Source organism: Madurella fahalii (genome assembly GCF_045866475.1).
Source record: "Madurella fahalii IFM 68171 DNA, scaffold_1, whole genome shotgun sequence".
NCBI lineage: Eukaryota > Fungi > Ascomycota > Sordariomycetes > Sordariales > Madurella > Madurella fahalii.
The window spans coordinates 2,643,270-2,663,438 of NW_027263971.1; the positions used below are offsets into that span (position 1 = coordinate 2,643,270).

At 54.0% G+C, this 20,169-nt stretch overlaps 8 protein-coding genes across 8 annotated transcripts; 5 read left to right on the forward strand and 3 right to left on the reverse strand.

The window, feature by feature from the left end:
* Positions 1–1,190: 1,190 nt before the first annotated feature.
* Positions 1,191–2,018, forward strand: MFIFM68171_00823 (MARVEL domain-containing protein; the record flags this gene model as incomplete). The annotated part of the gene is made up of 2 exons (XM_071056245.1): positions 1,191–1,376; positions 1,440–2,018. The coding sequence occupies 2 exons, from the start codon at positions 1,191–1,193 to the stop codon at positions 2,016–2,018; spliced, it is 765 nt and encodes a 254-aa protein (XP_070912346.1).
* A 1,207-nt stretch (positions 2,019–3,225) lies between these two features.
* Positions 3,226–5,112, reverse strand: MFIFM68171_00824 (Ustiloxin B cluster transcription factor ustR; the record flags this gene model as incomplete). The annotated part of the gene is made up of 1 exon (XM_071056246.1): positions 3,226–5,112. One exon carries the CDS (start codon positions 5,110–5,112, stop codon positions 3,226–3,228), a length of 1,887 nt encoding a protein of 628 aa, XP_070912347.1.
* A 647-nt stretch (positions 5,113–5,759) lies between these two features.
* On the reverse strand, positions 5,760–6,923 carry MFIFM68171_00825 (HemerythrinHHE cation binding domain-containing protein; the record flags this gene model as incomplete). The annotated part of the gene is made up of 4 exons (XM_071056247.1): positions 5,760–6,256; positions 6,360–6,566; positions 6,658–6,700; positions 6,762–6,923. 4 exons carry the CDS (start codon positions 6,921–6,923, stop codon positions 5,760–5,762), a joined length of 909 nt encoding a protein of 302 aa, XP_070912348.1.
* Positions 6,924–7,454: 531 nt separating this feature from the next.
* Positions 7,455–8,297, forward strand: MFIFM68171_00826 (Puromycin N-acetyltransferase; the record flags this gene model as incomplete). The annotated part of the gene is made up of 2 exons (XM_071056248.1): positions 7,455–7,920; positions 7,975–8,297. The coding sequence occupies 2 exons, from the start codon at positions 7,455–7,457 to the stop codon at positions 8,295–8,297; spliced, it is 789 nt and encodes a 262-aa protein (XP_070912349.1).
* Positions 8,298–8,606: 309 nt separating this feature from the next.
* Positions 8,607–11,718, forward strand: MFIFM68171_00827 (NACHT domain-containing protein; the record flags this gene model as incomplete). The annotated part of the gene is made up of 4 exons (XM_071056249.1): positions 8,607–9,034; positions 9,108–9,163; positions 9,221–9,992; positions 10,065–11,718. 4 exons carry the CDS (start codon positions 8,607–8,609, stop codon positions 11,716–11,718), a joined length of 2,910 nt encoding a protein of 969 aa, XP_070912350.1.
* A 620-nt stretch (positions 11,719–12,338) lies between these two features.
* Positions 12,339–14,586, forward strand: MFIFM68171_00828 (SET domain-containing protein; the record flags this gene model as incomplete). Its single annotated transcript, XM_071056250.1, has 3 exons — positions 12,339–12,560; positions 12,617–13,023; positions 13,086–14,586. The coding sequence occupies 3 exons, from the start codon at positions 12,339–12,341 to the stop codon at positions 14,584–14,586; spliced, it is 2,130 nt and encodes a 709-aa protein (XP_070912351.1).
* Positions 14,587–16,915: 2,329 nt separating this feature from the next.
* MFIFM68171_00829 (SET domain-containing protein 5) lies at positions 16,916–18,305 on the reverse strand (the record flags this gene model as incomplete). Its single annotated transcript, XM_071056251.1, has 2 exons — positions 16,916–17,492; positions 17,572–18,305. 2 exons carry the CDS (start codon positions 18,303–18,305, stop codon positions 16,916–16,918), a joined length of 1,311 nt encoding a protein of 436 aa, XP_070912352.1.
* Positions 18,306–18,994: 689 nt separating this feature from the next.
* MFIFM68171_00830 (uncharacterized protein) lies at positions 18,995–19,347 on the forward strand (the record flags this gene model as incomplete). Its single annotated transcript, XM_071056252.1, has 2 exons — positions 18,995–19,182; positions 19,311–19,347. The coding sequence occupies 2 exons, from the start codon at positions 18,995–18,997 to the stop codon at positions 19,345–19,347; spliced, it is 225 nt and encodes a 74-aa protein (XP_070912353.1).
* Positions 19,348–20,169: the final 822 nt, after the last annotated feature.

Sequence of the window (20,169 nt, forward strand, 5' to 3'; positions counted from 1 at the left end):
GAAGATCAGGGTAATGTGATGCACATGACCAGGCTCTTGGCAAGTCGACCGAACTCTTCTGCTCTAAACGTCTAGTGTTTGGGTTTATTTTGTGGTCTGGACGATAGGCTTGAGACGCCGCCGATACTTCTCTGGTGAACAGCCGCTTTTATGACCTATCACGTTGTAGGATATGTAGGTGTAGACGACGGCCGCGGCCCGGCGGAGGACCGCACCCCAGGCTTCCCCACCCACCCTCGGACAATCATTCCGATTCTACATTGCGCCTGCGCGACCGCGAACGTTGTTTCTAAGTCGTCTAAACATTAGGGGCCTATGCACTCTTCTAGAAATGAGGATCTTCTTTGTCTTTACACGACGTGTCTTTACACGACGCAATGAGCACGGGGAGTCTTTCGCGATCCCGCACTTGATGAATGTTATCACCGGCAATTATTTGAAGCGGAGGATACAGCTCTTCTTCTGCTCCAACTCGTCACTTTGATGGCGAAGAGCATTGGATGACAACCCCTGCACATTCCAGTTTACCCTACCGATATGGACAGGGTATATCGTCCGATCATCCTTTCCCCGTGTTACATTCAATGCCTCGTACTGTCGGCCAGGAAGTTTTACACATGCGCCGCACACCCCCCGGCCCGGGATCGGCCCCACCGTTGTCATGGCCGTATCGCGGTCTCGGAGGGGCCCACCTGCCGCCCGAGACTTGCGAGAAACAGCTACCCGGTCTAAGACTCACTCGCACGCTTCGCATTCATGGAAGTGGTGTCAAATCAGGTACTGTTTCACCGCAGACTCTCGTTATTCGATGTTCTCCGCTTGGTATTCGCCGGAGCCCCCCCATGTTCCGTCTGTTCAACACGGCCCTCCGGACCAAAATCCTAAACATGCACTTTCCGTGTTGGGCAAACGGTGCACCATCATGAGGACCGTGTTTGAAGTTCGGATTCTGCCACCTGAATATATATTAGGGATCGTCACCCTTCCCACGGTCTTTGGTCACCGCACTTTCTTGACCCGCACTAGTATTGTACCTACCATCCCCTGAGCTACACCCATCCAGCTTACCTTGCTTTCTATGACTTAAATATGCCGTGGATCGGCTGAGTACCGGGATATCAACGGCTTACTCTCACTCCCTCCCCTCGTCCCCTCAGAGAGAGTCGAGATTTAGTTTCTCTCCCTTCATCATGCCAGCCTTACACGATTCTATGTCGCTTCGCCCGCAGGGCATTTACAGCTACGCATTTCTCGTCATCCGCGTGATCGAAATAGCAATTCTCATCGCCATCATCGGACTCGCCGGCCACCTCATCGCGCTCACGGCCAACGCGGGGCAAGACCCGTCTGGAAGCTTGATAGGCGCTGTCTTCTTTGTAAGCTTCCATTCCATTCTATCAAGTTTATTACTATCGACGAGGTTGACCGGTTCAATTTAGGCTGTTACCGCCCTCCTTTGGGCATTCCTCTCTTGGAGCGGCTACTGCCGCCGTTACCTCCCCTACGCAGCAACCTGGTCCGTCGACCTCGTTCTCTTCCTCCCCTTCTTTGTCCTAGCGATAGTCCTGGGGGAGATACTCGGCGATACCGACTGCGATGCTATCGAAACCTCCGAAGAGTTTTCCACCCCCGGCTTTTCCCACGGCGGACTGGCCCCATGTGAGAAGCCGTTTGCTCTTTTGGGCCTGCTGATTATAATCTGTCTGCTCTTTGCGGCCAGTGCGACGTTGGTAGGGTTGCTACATCTCGGTGAGAGACGGCTAAGAACGAGTTTCTTTGAGGCTACGGGCGAGAACACGTTGGGAGATGGGGGTTTCTATAGCCCTCAGGAAAAGGCCAGGGGCTTTGAGCCCACTCCTCCGGCCGTGCCCGTGATTCAGCCAGTGCCGTCCAGAGCGTATCAGGGGTCTAGGGCCTCCCGCAGCAGCAGCTTGTCCAGAGACGAAGAAAAGGCCGGATGGACGCCACGGCTGCGCCGGGCAGAATTCGGGCCCCCGAACGACCCCCGCGAAAGCTAGGGACTCGGGGCGCTTGGTCGGAAGATTGTGAGCAGCACACGTAAGACGGGAAAAACGGGCAAGCCGGGAAGGCAAAACGCGGGGACAAGGACCGGCTTAAAGGGTTTCATTAACTCCCTTGTGAACGGGGCTAATTCATCTTCATCGCCGGCGGCCGGCTCCGGAGGAAACCCGGCAGTGTCTTCCCGGAACCGGCGGCCTCACAGCACTCTGGTGCGTGCCAATCCTGGCCGGCCCAGGGGTAGCAGCACTAGCTCAATTCCCGTTTCATCGCCGCTTTCACAGATCAGTCTTTCCGGCGAGGCGCCCATAGCCAAAGACATGGTGGGTTATGTTGGAGAGGAACCCAACCAGGATGATTACGAGAACGAAAATCACCATGGTCCAAACACGGACGACTTGGTGGCAAAGGAACTTGGACTAAAAGAATTTGATATGGGAGAGTACAGTCCATCCATTTACGAAGACATTGTGCCGAGTAGCCCCGACGACGAATATATACCACCGGCCAAACCTGACCCGATAGCCATGGACCCAAGGGAGAGACATTTCCGCAACTCCCTGCGAGACTCGTGGGGGCCGGATCCTCTGACTACTATTCGGCAGCGGGAAGAGGTCCCGGCCAAAAATGCGAACGGAGGGTCGACAGCAAGTGGGTGGTGGGGACCTCTGGCCAACGTGCTTTTTGGACCGAACGCGCCGCATGATCCGTCTAATGTTGTGTAATGTTGTTAAAAGGTACTTGGCAGGACTTCGGAAACGGCATGTGCCTAAGACGGAATCGAGTGTTCGGAAGATCAGTGATGGCCGCGAATTTTGGATACGGGCACTGTTGCAAATTGTAAGGAAAAGTCACGAAACGGGAGGGAATAGTTGTGGGCGATTGAAAGAATATACCCATTTGCTTCAAGCATAGCCAGATTGTAACCTTGTTTTGCAGATGATAACAAGCCCCTTGCTGGAAAGGCCTCTGAGATCGCCTTTCGGCCTGCAGGCAGCCAACTGAAAGGCCCATACGCTTGTTGTTATTCCCATTATGGACTTCGCCATCTTTTTTTGCGTTACCATCGTCATCGTTATAAGTCGGGGATATGATTGGGGTTTGTCTGGTAAAGGATGCAAGCAATAGCATTTTGTTCCGAGGCGGTTGCGTGATTACAACCCGAAAAGGAGTGCTTAAATATTTTCTAATTATCCCATTCGAGGCTCATATCAGCAATACTGAACGACCCAGGCAGTTGAAGCATGCTGCCAAGTCCCACTGGTCTGGGTTTTCGTCGATTTCTGCGCGATGCACCCAGACATGTTCCAATATGGCAAGGCCATCACTGATCGTGCCGAACCGTTGCAACGGGCCCATGGCTGAGACCAGGTCGCGGAAGACGAACTCCTGATCGGGAGCTGCGAGGCAGCCTGTGACGACGAACGGCCATACGGCTGTGCGTAGACAGTCTGGGTTCGGGAGGCTCAGCATCAGTTCGATAGTTTGTGCGACCGACTTGCGGATTTCGTGGCTTGCTGGCTGCCATCCGGAGAGAATTACACTGAGGTAGGTGAAAGCCGCTTGTGCCCAAATCTGAGTGTTCAGGCCAGTCCCATGCATCACTCGAGCCAGGGGGAAGCCGCCGGCAGAGCATTGCACAACGGTATGGGGGCTATCTTTCAAGCTGGGAAATGCGCCTTTGGTGTCCGTGCCCAGCAGTGCCTCTAGTGATGCGCAAAGGCGATGCTCAATAGCTGTCGCCCGTGAAACTAGCTCTGTAACTGATAAGGACCCGGCTCTCTTCATTCCTTTCTTCCAGGCGTCGAGCGCGGATATCTCACTGATGGCGAGGATGGCCCAGTTCTGCACCCCAACAAACTCCTCCAGGTTGATGTGGGGAGTGGTTTGTTCCTTCTCGCCGTCGCGCATCTTCTCCTTGGTCTCCTCGTCATAGTCATAGAGCAGATGCTCATGCCACCGTTGTAAACGTGGAGGCTGCTGCAGGGTCGTGCTAGCGAGCACGTCAATGAAGAGAAGCTGGGCCGTGAAGAAGCGCAGGATGGACTGGTTCAAACCCCACGGGTGGTTTTTCGGAGTCCATGTGAAAGGCTTCGAGCCCAGCTGAAGCAGAACCATCATAAAACAAGGTCCGCGTTCGCTCATACCGTGTTGCTTCATAATCTCGTCGTAGAGTTCTGTTGCAGCACCTAGATGTATCGTCCAGTTGCCAGGCTTCGCGATGGCGACCTCGCACGTCAGGAGCTGTATGATGCTCGCCATGACGCGGCTGGCCTCGGCGAGATGGTCTCTGACACCGCGGGTGACAATCTCGTGCATTTCATGTTGTAGCCACTGAAGAGCTAGTCCTTGCTGGTTATGGAGCGTTTCAAGGCTACGTGTCTGGCATTCGTGTGACGAGTCACCGGTGTGGCCGAGTAGAACTGCATAGAAGTATCCCGCCAGCCCGAGGGCCGAGTGGAATAGGGCTTTGTTCTTCGTTAAGAGGGCAAGAAGCCATCCGCGTCCAACATCTAGGACCGAAGGCCGATAAAAGGGAAACACAAAGGGGAAGACATAATCCAGGTACATCATTGTTAGATGCGCATCCTCGTCCTCGGCCAACATCCCTTGTAAGTCTAGACCGGGCGTATTTGACCCGCCATGCGGCCTGTCCGGTGATGGTATGGAAGCCGACGAGTCGGCTTGGAGGCCAATGGATTCGGACCTCGGCGTAAAATCCTGCGGCCCATCGTACGATGAAGAAGGTGCCGAGTCGGCTGAAGACGGCGTAATGTATAAAGAGTCCTTGGTCCCACCCGCATCGCTTTCGTCAGCGAGAGAGGCATCGAGAGACTCCAGCCTGACCTCGATGCCTTGGAGATAACGGCGCTCCCGTCGATGGGCTGCCTTCCGTTTAACTTCGCTCTTCAGCCACTCAGCCCTCTGTCTCTGTTTCTCAGCGCCGTCCATCCATTCCGGCCTGTCGTCGCCGTAGAGGCAGTCAATCTCCAGAGCAGTGCAGCTGTTACAGAGCGGACGTGTTTCGTCGCATTTCTTGCGTCGAAGGCGACACGTCCAACATCCCCCGCCGCCGCGTGTCTTTGTCGACATGGAATGAATGGTCGCAGCCAAGACTTTGGGCCAGAGTGGCTGGTAATGTTTTGGGGTAAAATTCAGACTGCCGCGAGCGTGGCATCGCCGCAGAAAGGTTCGGGATTGTCAGATTCGAGCAAGCTCTCAAACGACCGGATTTGTCAGCGGGGCAACTCGCAGTAATTCCCGACTCCGGTTTCACCACGCCAAATTTTGGAGTTGGGGATAGCAACCTCAACGCAGTAGAACGGTCATGGGAGCGATAACCTCGCAAGAGTTGTGATTCGCGTTGCTCTCTCCTTACAGTGTCATGCACATCTCCGTATATCAAGTGCAACGTCGACATGCTGTGTACTGTACGATGGGGCATTAGACCAGGGGAAGGGCGGGGATGCAATGGTCAGGAGGCACAGCACTTCGCTTGATACTGGCGTTGCGGAACGTATGACTTGATCTCGAAAATTGCATCAGTCCACCTGGCCCAAAGACTTCTGAGGACACAGATCATAAGTAAACAAAACCGCAAGCTAAATTATCCAGCGTACAGTACACCAAGCACAGCCAGCCTATCCCAAAAGCGCCAACCAACAGTTATCCAAGTCGTAACACATTAATTGTCGTAACACCCCAGTAATACCCTACAACCAGGTAGCCGGACTTTTAGCTCAAGCCTTCGACCTGGCTTCCCTCTGCGCCTTCATGTCTGCCGCCCGGAAAGCCCATAGCTCCTGCGGTTGGCCGGCAGCGTCGCAAGAAGCAAACTTCCACCAGCCATAGTGGATTGAACCGGCAAGATTGATGAGGCCCCACTTAATGGGAGCCGGCATTGGCGGCCAGTTGGCCCACATTCCCTCCTCGACGGTGCGGTCGAGATTGAGCAGGAAAAAGGGTACCACGTCCGTCACACCAGCTTTTGTCACGGTGTTCTTGCCCCATGCTTTGAACGTCGCCGCCGCCGCCGCATTCTCGGGGGTGCCCTCCTTGGGTGCGTTGGGGTGGTCCGAGAACTTGGCGATGGTGGCAATCTCGCTATGGAAGTGGTTCTCGAAGTCGGACTGGAAGGTTCCCATTATCCGCACCAATTCGTCACCCGAAAACTCGGCAGGGGTTTTGAGGTTGCTGAGATACTTTTCGAATTCGGCCAGGCCGGCAAGGAAGGATTCTGTGGAAAACAAGAGGCGCATGTTAGCGGGCCGAGAAAGACTTGTGTGTGTCGAGGGGAGGAAGGGGGAGGAGAGATTCATGATGCGGCAACAACTACTGACCATGTTCTTTGTGTGTTTCCTCGAATATATGCTTGTCTTGTAGCAAATCCTCCATCTTGGTGAACAGCGTCGTCTCCTCGTCATCGTGGTGCGATTTGACAAACTTGTACCAGGCGAGGCAGTAGCCAACGAAAGCGGATTTGTCTTGATCGAGGATGAGCGGTGCTTGGTGATAAATCGAGTTATAGCCGCGGAGAATCGAGTTGTCTGATGGTCGCGTCAGCTGGGTCATCGTCTGGCTGGCCTGGGGTTTCCTAAAGCGCGGATGGGTTCAGCAGCTCGGGTGGTGTCAACGTACGCAGCAAAGCCATATGCGTCGCGCCTGATGTGAAGATATCGGTCTACGAAGTCTCGATTAGTGCTCTGGACTCCGGGAAAGACGTGCCCGCCGGTAACGTCTACCTTCTTCGTCTGGAATTGGGGAGTAGCGACAAGCTTCATGGGGCCGTCGGCCCAGGGTCTCGATGGAGGTGACGAAGTCATCATGAACGGTGCGCGACTCAGCAAGAACCCGATAAGGATAAACGGAATCGAGAGGATGAACGTTGTTCTCGGGCTTGACATTGTGGCGATGGGAAGATGTGGTGAACGGCCGATCCGACCAGCGTAATCAGCTGTCGTATGATAGGGGACGGCGCTGCAGCTGTCGAGTGTTGCGAGCTCCCTGGAGCTCCAAGTGGGGCATTGCTGATGAAAACGTCAGACATTTGATTGGTCCATCCCCTTTAAAGCCCCTCCCCCTCCATCCTCCGTCCCAACTTTGGCATTCGCCTTGGTGCGTTTCTTCCTTTCCCACCGTGTACTGTACGGAGCACGAGGCGAGACGCCTTGCATGGTTTCATGATCCTTTGCCAAGAAAGATTTAGACCTTCCTTCCCCGGAATACTGTGCTTGGAGACTCCCAATGAACATTGCCGAATGTGACTCATGCGGTGTGAATGCGAGAACTGCACTCCCCTGTTTCGAGGAGGAAGCCATCTGTTGTGGATCGGCGGTTTGTTGGATAAATTATTTAGGAGCGGGCTCGTGGACTGACTCGGGTAGATTTGTGCATGCGCTAAAGTTACCACTGAGACGACAACCCGGCTTTTTACGATGACTTCTACTAATCCTCGAATCCGCGTCCGAGAGGCTACACCGGCTGATGTCGAGACTATTATAGACATCAACTTTGAGGCCTTCGGGGACAACGCTATTGACCAGTTGATGTACCCCAATGGTGTTTCCGAAGATTGCAAGAAAAAATTTGGCGCCCGGCTTTTGCAGCCAAAGCCCCTTCAAGGGAAGGATGGTCCAGTGAGCGCTGAACAAGCGCCACAGACGCTCGTCTACGTGGCCGAATATGTGCCTGAACCCGGTGCTGACGACAAGCCCGGGGAGGTGGTCGCCTTCGCTAAGTGGCGGCTCAATCGAGTGCAGCAGGCAGAGGCGGAATGGAAGCAGGACTTTCAGGCGACTTCCGAAATATTTGGCGAGGGCTGCGACCTTTCCGTGATTGACGCCTTCATCTGTGAGATGAACCGGAAACAACGCGACCATGCCAAAGGAGAACCTGCGTTGTGTAAGGATTCTGCTGCTTCAACCGCGAGAAGAAGCCTCGCTAATTGTGATGCAGACCTTAGTATCCTCGCCTGCAAGCCGGGCCGGCGACGGTTGGGGGCCGGATCGGCCCTTGTGAGGTGGGGTGTTGAACTTGCCGATGAGCTGGGCCTGCCTTGCCGGCTTGAGGCCTCCCCCGTTGGATACAGCCTGTATAAGAAGTTTGGTTACGAGGATGTCGACGTTTTGGACACCAGGATTACCGAGACATGGGGTGTCGCCAACACAAATGGCAGCAATTGGGGTACCAACAACGCCGTGGCTCTTGCTGGGCCCGCCCCTGAAGGGGTGATGCGGACTGTCATCATGAGGAGACCGCCCAAGAAGGCCACGGTCTAGGGGGCTTGGTAAATCAAAACACGAGCTTCTCGAACACTTGAAACATAAGCATCCACTTTGCGGCATGCCTGCATCAAACCCGGCGGCAAAGACCTCTATGAAATGCAGTTACCCACGTTTCTGCCTTGCTCCCGCAGATATGGGCGGCTCGACCGGGCATTTCATTGGTAACACAAGCTGCCTGTCCGAGACTGCTACCATTAAGCCCCGCACAACAAAACAAATGCCAGTGCCCAACCTGTTCCCTATCACGAATTCTCTAGTCGCTTCAGCATGCCCGGAATATGATCTGATGATTTGCAACTCGCTATGGAACCCTTCAGCTTTGGCGCCAGCATCATTGCGGTAGTCCAGGTCTCTGATAGAGTCATCAGCGTGTGCAAACGTCTCCTCGCAGCCGCACGGGATGCCCCTGCTGACATTCGCCTTATCCTCATCGAGATCTCTACGCTCAGGGGTGTCCTGGACAGCCTGCACTTTCTCTCGTCATGCAGCCACGGGTTGACGGCACTGGACAATCTAGTTGGGGATGACGGTCCGATCGAAGGTTGCCGGAGAGCAATCCAGGAGTTGGAGGTGCTTCTGGAGACAAGCACAGTCACCGATTCCCAGTCCAAGACAAAAGCCGTCTTGGCCGTTGTGTCGTGGACCATGAAAGAAGCCAAGGCCAGGAAACTTCTGGAGCAACTTCGGCAGTACAAGAGCACCATCGATCTGGCACTCGCTACCGAGTCCACGTAAGTGCTAATTAGGCTATCTTTCCGTGCAGTAAAGACGATAAGCTGATGCCGTTTCTCTGTTATTCTGCAGACGGGATGTCAAGGATCTCAAGCGCAAAGCCAACAAGATACACGCCACTCTTACTGGTAAGTTGCCCGGGTATGGCACAAAGACGTATACCCTTCTAATATTCTTCGGCAAAGACATGCAGCGACGAGATGTCTACGACTGGCTTCATTCTACAGACCCATCCACACTGCACCACAAATCTTGCAAACTATACGAACCGGGGACCGGGGAGTGGCTCTTTCGATCCCCAGTATGGACATCCTGGTTGGAGGAAAAGACCCGTTGCATCTGGATCCATGGGATTCCTGGTGCCGGCAAAACCATCTTTGCGTCCCATCTGATCGAAACGGTCAAGATGTATTGCGCCGCGGCACAGAAGGACTGTGCATGGCCTAGAATCACTTGCGTCTATTACTATTGCTACTTTGGTCACGGCCAGGACGAAGCAATCCCGTTCCTGAAATGGGTCCTCAGCCAACTGTGTCGCCAACTGGACCGGGTGCCAGAATCTCTCCACCAACTATACCGATTAGGCGGCGAGCCCAGTCTCTCGAGCTTGTTGGACGTACTTGAGGAATTGATGGAGGACTTCGACAAGGTCTACATTTTCCTGGATGCTGTAGATGAGAGCATGCCGAGAGAGGACTTGCTCAGGGTTCTGCGCGATTTTGCCACGGACTCAAGATTCGACAAGCTCCGCATCCTAGCAACCAGCCGAGAGTACATTGACATCGAAACAGTCATGATGGACATATCAGCACCGATCTCGATGCGTAACCCCTTACTCGACCAAGATATTGCCATCTTCGTTCAGTCCCAGCTTGCAAAACACCCCAAACTCAGTCGCTGGCCAGTTGAGACTCGGACGCAAGCAATGGAAGCGTTAGCTGCAAAAGCGAAGGGGATGTGAGTTTTTCTAAATCAACTACTAACATAGTCGCCAGGCTCGGAAACTGATGAGGGTCTGAATCCGTGCAGGTTTCGCTGGGTCGTGTGCCAGATAGACGCGTTGCGCCGGCTGAAGCCTGACAGCAATGTTATCGAAACTGCTTTAGCCAATTTGCCAAAGACGCTAGACGAAACATATGAGCGAATATTTCTCAACATCCCCGAGGATGCCCGTCTGTTCGTCAAACACGCCCTGCAGTGGCTCCAAACCCATCAAAATGTGCACAGAGGAGCGAAGACTTCTGCCATCCCGTGCTCAGTTCTTCTCCAAGCGGTCCAAAAAACTCTCGCAGCGGACGAGTCGTACGACATGGCTGGTTATGTCTTTGATGAGGATCTCCTTCGCGAGTTCTGCGGATGCTTGATAACACTCACTGCGGACGAGGAGGGGATAGGAGCAGAGGAGAATCTCCTCATGGTCTCTTTTGCTCATTATACAGTCGTCGAATTTTTGCAAGCGACTCGAATACGCTGTGGACCCGCAGCACCGTTCGCACTTCGACTGCCGCTCAATATCCAGTGTGTAGAGACCCTTTTCCTTGCAACAGTAGGACCAGAGGGTGAGGAGGCCTGGGTATCGCTGAGACAGGGGTACGACCTGTCTAACATCGACCCTGAGGCTAAGATGTTCGCTTGGTACTGCCTCGATTCATCACTCGTTTTGCTTTACAAACACAGCTCGACACTGTGCTTATCCGAATACGCTACTTTAACCGACCTTGTGTTTCGACTGCTCCGGGAGTTGAAGCGGCGTTTCCAGAGTTTGCCAGAGGTTCAGTTGGGTCTGGGTACCTATGTTGACCGCGATGCTAATCTAATCATCGATACCTTCAACCGGGCTTCGAAAACCTCCTTCGTCTCGCAGCCGGCCCGGTCAGTGGATGTCGAGGCATATATTTACTCACTCCAGATTGACGCGACCGGTGCTCTGGGGAGACACTTTCTGAAATCCCTTGGCGACCCTCAAGGCATTATGAGCTGCCGGCTTGACCTTGAGTTCGAATTGTACGATAATGCGTTTTTCACCGACGAGTCCTCAAGGGAGATTGTTGTTGGTTTTCCCGGGCCCAAAAGGTGGCGTTTTCAGGGATCTCCCATGGAATTCATTGTCCATATGCCCTGTTACGAGCATTTTGTGGGCTTGACAGATGCCATCTCCACTGCGGCGGGATATTTTGATCCTTCCGTCATTATGTTATTGTTCATCGGTCGAAACGCGCATCCCGGCCATGGACTGTCGGCAGAGGAACGCTGTTCGTCTTGCCTCTCCTTGAAGAGACTTCTGCAGCTTGGAGCCAAGCCAACGGCTCCTGGATATGCTGTCGGGTCGCTGCAAATAGCTGTTGCCATGAAGTATTTCGTTGGAGTGAGATTGCTCCTTGAGGCCGGGGCGGACCCGAACGACGTTGGGGACTTGAGCGGCGCCATCGGAACCCCGGACAGGGGCGCAATGCTCAAGTGGTTTGAGCGAGTTCGTGGAAAGAGTCCTCTCAACATCCTGCGGAACGGGCCGTTTGCGTTGAGGCGTGATCGTACCTACCTTGCTCCGGAGCCAGATGCACTTGCAAAGATAGAGGCGCTTCTTCTCGAACATGGCGCGAGAGATTTCGTCATTTCAGAAGATGGTTATATCTCGACTACGACGTCTATGTCTGTCAACGGTTCCGGGCAAGGGGGAAACTAGGCGATTATTCATCCGAAAGAATCCTGTGACGGAAATTTTGTGTTGCAGGATGTCGGGTAAGGAGGAATAATTGCTGGATGGGTGTAATACAAGACGGACGACGGGCGGAGGGGCATTCATTTACATGTGCTGATCGCTGGATATGAAGGGAGGAAGGGGTAACAAAATCGATAAGGAATGAAGTTAGTGGTTCATAGAGGACGTCTAGATCTTTTTCTGAGGTGGTAACCAGTTTATTCCTTCCGTTCCCTAGATCACACTCACGTCCTGGGTGTGGCGAACCGGGTTGGCTCGGCGCATGATGATACAAGACGACTTACACCCCAGTAATTATTCCCTAAATGGGAAATATCATGGCGACCCTGATCTCTTCTCCGAATTCCCCACCTTGGTACTGCTCCGTCGCCTCAATCGGGAGTACGGCTAATATACCCAACCCGCTAAGTCTGATACGGCGTGCGGCTCTTCAGCCTCCGAGAATGCCACCTTTCGTTTACATTCCCGACGGCGACCTTTGGCCACTAACATACACAGTGACAGCTTCTTGAAGCTGTAATTGACCGTTGGTTTCGAGCCTTCTCTTTTGGGCCCATAGTCTTTGGTTTGAAATCCTCATCACCATGGCCGTCGTTGTTGCAGCACCTAGCACGAGCATGGCGGCAATCAAAGAGGAAGCTGGGACGGTCCCCACGCGGAGGCTGACCAAGGAGGAGCTGACCAAAACGCACAAGACGCACCTGAAGAAGCAGGACAACTCGCCGGATGGGCCGCGGCCGGTGAAGCAGCCCATCATGTCCGAAGCGTATCCGGCGTCGACAAAGTCCATCCGGGAACTCGAGATTGTAACCTACATCGCTTTAACTATGAATAAGGTCGACGTTGCTGATCGGGACCCCAGATACCGTTAAGTGAGCTCCGTGTGGAATCACACCACCGAGGCAAGGGCATCATAGTCAAGGCTATCAGCCCGCCCTACGTTGGTGCCGGCGCAGTCAGCATCGTGGAGGACCAATTTGGCAATGTTGACAGATTGGCCATTTACAATCAAGGTGACTCGTCCATCTTGTCGGGCGTCCCTGAAGGGTGCGTGGTGGCCGTCAAAGAGCCGTACTACAAGAATAACGGCTCGGAGAACGATTTTATGATTTGCGTCGACCATCCGTCAGATGTCATCCTCTTGAGATTTACCGACCCAATTATTCCGGAGCCGCTGCGGCTAGGGCCTTTGCTGAAGACAGTCGAGGACTGGAGAAAGGCCGGTGATACGGCCTTCATCGAGAAGGACTTCCCTACAGCGGTATTTTGGTAAGCGTAGTATACGGTACTCCGCCAGATAAATCCCACCAAATCACACTGACCTTTCCCAGTTACACCGAAGCTCTCGAAACCTCCTCCGACCCGGCTTTTAGATCCTCCGTCTACACCAAGCGTGCCGGCACTAACCTCGTCCTTGGCCGGTACGACGCCGCCAAAGCCGATGCTCTCGCCTCGCTCACGGACACCCCGAGCCCTCACGACTGGAAGGCGTATTACAACGCCGGCCGCGCCGCCTACGGTTTATGCGACTACCCATCGAGCCACTCGCTCCTGTCCAAGGCGCTCGAGCTCAATCCCACGCACAGCGGCATCCAGAAGGAGCATGCCCGCTGCCAGGCGCGGCTGCGGGAGGAGGAGACGGGCGAGTACGACTTCCCCGCCATGCTGGCCTCGCTGACGCCCCGATCGGTGCACCTCGACCGGGGCTCCTTCCTGCGCAACACGCGCGTCGCCGACTCGCCGCACCACGGCCGCGGCCTGTTTGCCGCGCGCGACCTCAAGGCCGGCGACATCGTCTTTGTCGAGAAGGCCACCCTCATGCCCAACCAGTACGAGCCGCTCCGGGCGTCGGCCGCACTCTACGCCCTCATCGTCCGCCAGCTGTGCGATAACCCGTCGCTGGCCGGGCCGGTGCTGCAGCTGTACCCCGGGGGCTATGAGCGGAGCGGGCTGGAGGGGACCATGGTGGACGGCGTGCCTGTGGTGGACGTGTTTCTTGTTGAAGCGATCCGGACGAAGAATTGCTTCAGCTCGCCGCGGTCGACGCTCGAGGTTACGAAGCCGAGCACCCCCAGTGGAAGGCTGGCGAAGGGTTTGTGGGTGCACGCTAGTTATATGAACCATAGCTGCGTGCCGAACACGATGCGGTCGTTTATGGGCGATATATTGGTCAGCCGGGCGACGCGGGATATCAAAGAGGGCGAGGAGGTCTACCAGCAGTATGTCCCTGTCAAGTCGCTGCCGGATTTGAGGAATAAGCAGTATAAGGATGGGTGGGGGTTTGAGTGCGGTTGCACGCTGTGTGCCGGTGAGAGACGCAGTCCGGAGGCGATGCTCGCGAAGAGGAAGGAGGCGCTCGCGGCGGTGGAAAAGTTGTGCAACAAGAAGCTGCCCAGGAAGGAGCTGATTCCCGATGCTACGATCAGAAATGTTGATCGGCTGGCGAAACAACTCGAGGAACTGCACGAGCCAGAGATCTACGGGAGCTTGCCGAGGCTGACGCTGATTTACCCGTGCAATTGGCTGGTTGGGGCGCATCGCGGGAGGAAGAACTACACTAAGGTCATTAAGTATGCGCTGAAGGTGTTGAGGAACTTTGGGTTCAGAGTGCCTGAGGAAGAGGGTGCTGTGTGGGATCCGAGGAAGATATACACATCTTCCGGCGACGCAACGCTGATGACTGTCCATGTAGTGATTGCTCTAAGAAGACTAGCCGAGGCATACGAGACACTCGGACAGAAGGAGATGGCAGAGCGGTGCCTTGAGGCGGCCGAGTTTGGATACATGTTGGTGACGGGCTTCAAGAACGATCTGAGCACGTTGGACCGGTAATTGCTGGAAGCAGCCAGAAGTTAGTATTAATTAGCGAGTAGGAGAGACGGCATGTATGCTCAGCGACGGCCCCTACGTCCTAGGAGGTACTAAGCGTTTGTTGTGTATTAGGTACCTTTACAAATTTGCTACTGTTCATGGGTATCCAGGTGTAATTCCCGTCTCATGCATACCTTAGGTACCTCACTTGAATTAGGCGCTGCATGCTGAAGTGTAAGTAAGTAGCAGTGAAACCCAGTTAACCACTTGCCACGCTAAAAGAGTACCTAAAGTAATGAGCGATGGTGACACAATGTCTGGCCCTTACTTACACGTTCGTATCACCCTCAGGTACTATAAACGTCTACTCATAGATTCGGTGCCTTATATATAACACCGGAAGCCTTCACTCTACAGCACAACCTGAACATTTACCTTCATTAATATATCTAGACATTCTTACTGCCGCATTTTACGTTCCCTAGTTCCGGCTTTTCTAAAGTAAGTAGCGCATCTGAGTAATGGAAACAGTGGAAACGAGAGCGACCCGCCGCCCCCTTATGATTCTCTGGACCCTCGGCCACCACCGTATGCCAACAACGATCCTGCGCTAGCCTCGGGACGTCCCAATACACTCGACGGATGGGATAACTTTGCATTCGTACTAGACTCTGGTCCTCCCAGTCCTCCCCGGCCTGCCTCTGCCTCTCCTACCACTGGCCAGGGTGAAAGAGACCGATCAGTTGGTGGTACATTTACCCATCGTGGAATCGAGGAGCACTTGGCCAACCTGTCAACACCTCCACCGAACGCGGGAAACATAGTTCTTGTAAGTGGGTATCTTAACGGGCATCGGATACTCGTTTGCAACCAAGTTTTTCCCGAATATTGGCGGTGCGTGTCATGTCCAGTAGAAAGCGGCTCGGACAGGTGGGATATTGAAACAATGCTCTGTCTTGAGTGCCGTTCCCTACCCACTTGCTCCTGCGCGAATTGCAGCCGGCCAGCGAACATCGAGAGCGTGCTTGCCAATGCACAAAGGGAAGGCATCATGACAATAGATGGCGAAAATTTGATGCCAGGCAGACTGAATCCGGAGCCCTTCATGTGGTGTTGCCAATGCAAGGGCTTATCGACGGATTCCAACCGAGATGGTGGGTGTGCTCATTGCTCCGACTTTCAGCAGAGTGCGTGCCGGGATTGTGTCAGGTGCAACACGTTTCTTGAGCCGACCAGGTTTTGCAACGGCGACATTGTCAGGAATGGTGTCCTAGACCTCCATACTAGCGCATTAGCGAAAAGAGATGGGCGCGAGAGCCCGAGCACTCGGTGTGCTATTGTGATAGCGGACACTGCGGTGGCGATGGATCGACCTGGCATAAACGAGCATCTAAAGGCTATGTGGGAACTGACCTGGTCGTCAACCTACATTGGGAACTCGCTGGCTTCCCTCCTTCGTCGTCTGCTCTCTTCTGGTCGGAGGGCTTCGCATTCCGGTTCGCAATCTGCAGCTTCGACTTCCGCGATGGCATCTACAGAACTTGTACACTATCCGCAACCACGCATCCCTGATATCCAGCTTCAAAGGGATCCCTACATGCATACAATGAATGACACGAACAGCGACATTCCCTATTCAGCTACCCCGAGTTCATCTCTTACGACGCACCCACCAAGCCAGATAGCAGACACTGTGGGCTATAACGCACTGCACAGTTATCAAGCAGTACAGACCAATATCATCCAATCGTCATCTAGTAGGTCCCGTCGCTACTCCTGGGCAATCACAACGCCTTCGATAGCTCGCAACTCGACGACACGAAGTAGATCAGACCCGTATCGCTCAACAGGGTCATCGGTTCTCAACCGTTCTTCCTCGTTAAGCGGTAGATGGACTGAGATAACACTCTACGTAGACACACTGGAACGCGCAGCTCGTACATCTCGACGAAACCGTTACCATGCAATTATTGACTTGGTTGATCACCGCTCAAGGAGACGGAACGAACGGCGGAGGTAGAGAAATCTGTATGAGGACGTGTGGTATTAGGGCTTAAACCATACGGCGGGGCAGAGAAGAAGAAGAAGAAGAAGAAGAAGAAAGTTAATATTTACTTTACTTTCACACCGCTAGTGTGCATCGTGGTGGAGAATTTGCGGGGCTTTTATATTCCGAACCTCAAGTACGAATCCGTCCGTGTACCTAATCGTATCTTAAATAGTTCTAATGAACCGAAGGAGACATCATCAACCAAGCAGAACTCACAAAACCAGATCTTGAGATCCCAAGTATACTAAGGTCCCAGTAGCCCATTCACGAAGCACTCTTCCACGGGTTCCTCATTATGTCTTATTCCCGCTTACCCTCGGCCTTGGTCTGATTCTTCTTCTCCCCCTTTCCACTCGTAGCCATCACCCCCCAAGACCAATGCGACTTGGGATTCTCCGCCAACTTCCTCATCGACTCAATATCCGTCGCATGGCTCCCATATTCCCTCTCCAATGCTTCCACCGCCTCGGCCGCATACTCCCTCGCCTTCTCCTCGTTCCCAAACATGGAGTAGATCAGCGCCGCCCGCGTGTACGCCGGGGCCAGGTACGCGTCTAGGCGCTCCGCCAGATACAGCTCGACCAGCTTCCCGCCCATCTCGGGCCTGACGCCCGCGCCGCGGTCCTTGGACATCTTCTGCTCGATCTCCTCCTCCAGCTCCTTGATCTGGCGGATGCGGGCGTCAGACGCGGCAGACTCCAGCGAGGACAGCGTGCACTGGCTGCAGGAGCAGTCAAACCCCCACGCTTTCAGTTGGGTTTGGCGCTCCGACTTGACGGCTTGGCCGTAGATGTAGCTGATAGTGAGCTCCTCGCCAGGCTGGATATCCCGCACCGCAACGGTGGTGTGGGTTATGTTTGCGAGGCGGTAGTGCACGCTGCGCCGCTCCAGGTCAGTGGTGTGGTTCACGACAATGCCGGAATGGACAGGAAGTTTGTTGGATTACTACTACTCACTTTGGCCGGCAGTCGTGATTGAATCTGCTTACGTCGGGATAGATGCCCAGGTGTGCAGAGTACTTGCGCTTGCCGTCCATGAAAATGCGGAACGAGTTCTTTTCGACCTTTCTGTAGACCGTGTCGCCCATCTGACGTAGGAACTTTTCTCGAGCGGCCTCCGGCAGCTTGTCCAGGGCGGACTGATATAGATTCTCTCGCACCTCCGCTTCCAGGTCCAAGTGCGGCGTCGACTGTATCAATAGGCTGGGCAAGTGCTGGAAGATGATTTCGCCTTTGCGAATAGTCCGGTTGGCGATTAGGCCGATGCCCTTCCCGGGCACTTCAGCTTCATAATAGGCTGTCGGCTCGATGCTTGAGCGGGGAAGGTTGGGGAAGTTGGCTGCGAGATAGGCGTTGCGAGCCGTTGTGATCAAGACCATGCCGCTGTCACCCTTCTCTTTGGTGGAGTAGACACAGAAATCTGCGAAGCAGTTCTCTGGTCCCTCCCAAGACGGCGGGACCTTGTAGTCTGAGGGGCGCTTGAACCTCTCATCATTTTCCCATAGCTCGGGCTCAACCTTGATGAAAGCGGGCGCTACCGTTTTAGCCTTTGGCCGTGGTGCAGCGCAGATGAGTTGATCAGTGCGAAACAGTGGGTTTGATGGGCATATTTCTGTGTTTGTTAGTTGTGTTTGAAGCGCTGCAGCGATCGTGGCGGCGGAGAGCACCGACAAAAAGGGGCGCGAATGCATATTGAATTCCTCGTGAGAAGACAGCCTGAAGCTGGGTGTCAGATTTGGAGATCTAAGAAGAAACACATATCTCGAGGCGACGCCATCACGAGGGAAATTGCTGCAGCCCTTCACATTAACGTGTCGTCTCAGCGCCCGCAGATCTGGCAAGGGGAACGTGGCCAATGGCGAGGGGGACATTTGCCTAAATACCGTGAAAGCGGTTGCGACAGCGCCAAGCGTGGTTATCGGAGCGACCTCTTCCAGGCCTTAGTAGCCGATCTAGGCATTGACAGTTATTCGTGGAATGCGTAGTGTCGTGTAAGTAGGCGAAGGGAGCGTAGTAGGGGGTGGGAGAATTGAGGCAAAAACCCTAACCCTGAAAGAATTACAAAGGGGCAACGATTGATTGATACGCCGCGGAAGGTAGAATCCAGCCCAGGACCGGCCTTCCAGGCTTTCTAAACATTTAATATCAAGTAGTGAAACTCCCTCTCACTTTGACATCCATATTTTCCCTGGTTTTTTTCTGTCTCGGTCCCAGTTCCCGGCGCTAATACCCTGGCCAGCTTCAATCCTCAGACTTCGACTCGCTCGCCAAAGGAACTCGATCCTAAGCAGCAAGGAGGTATTCCGAGGCACCTCGATGACACCCTTGGCCGGTGTTGAGAAGGCTGCTGATGCGTGCAAGTGGACGCGCGAAGAGGACCATGGACAGCACCACAGGCCAGATCCAGGGCCTGACTATCGGCTTGGAGGCCATCTTGACCAGACTCGGGACCAACGACGAAGCCCTGCCCCAAGCGGTGGTGCGCCAAGCAGAAATACTCACCTGCTGTCCTGCTGTCTGCCTGCCCGTATTTAATGCGACGGCGCATGTTGCCGGTAACAACATGAAGTACGCACGAAGCTCTGGTTGATAGAGCGGCTTGTCGGTGTCATTAGTGACGTTTGAGCTGGAAACCCAGCCACTGTGATTGACAAGCTGGTGGCCAAGGATATACCTAAACAAAGGAGAGGAGTTAGAGCTGGAGATGTGGCATTGAAGTTCATGAGTGGCTGAAGATGGATCTGCTATAGCTCACCGGACAGCTTTGCAGGATCAGAGCGAAGCAGCAAACTCAGCGCCTTGGTGAAGAGGGTATTTTGGTCTCGGCAGAGCCCATAGTTCTAATGCTTGGAGTTAAGTATTCCTCCCTTAATGCGACAGCCCAAACTACATCCTACATACTACTCCAAGTGACGGTCATCTAGCCCCTCAGGCAGTAGTACAAGCCATTTCCTATCGAATCAGAGTTTACAAATAGCGTTTACTTAATCTTGTCCTGTTTATGAAGGCTCTACAGTTCACCCACCATGATTCCCGATACCTTTACTGCACCAACTAGGTACTCTAAGCGATGTGCTCTGGGACATCAGTATGGTCGGATGTGATTTGCCGCCAAAAAAATGTTACAGCGTCTCCTTCTCGTGTAGACGAAACACTGATTCCAGCGAATTCGAGTTGGGATGAGGAACCACCGACCTGGGAGCCCGTGCACGAGCGGGCTGGACAGTTATAGGAGGGTAAATTAATACCTTGATGCTTCATCCCACGCCAACAACACATCCGCCACCATCTGCTCCACCATGACAACAACCTGCCTCCACAGACCAGTTCCACATGAGCCCAGCAACGAGGGAGCCGCCCATGAGCCGCCCATCAGCAGCTCCTGAGTGCGCGCAAGAAGCAGGTATAACATCCGGGCGCCTCAAACGATCTTGACAGTCCTCATAGACGCACCCACAAACAACTCGCATTGACGGCTCACCACATCCTCGTCCCACGTATCCATCCATTGCCCTACTCCCAGCCTCTCAAATGTCTCCAGGCCATCGGATTTGG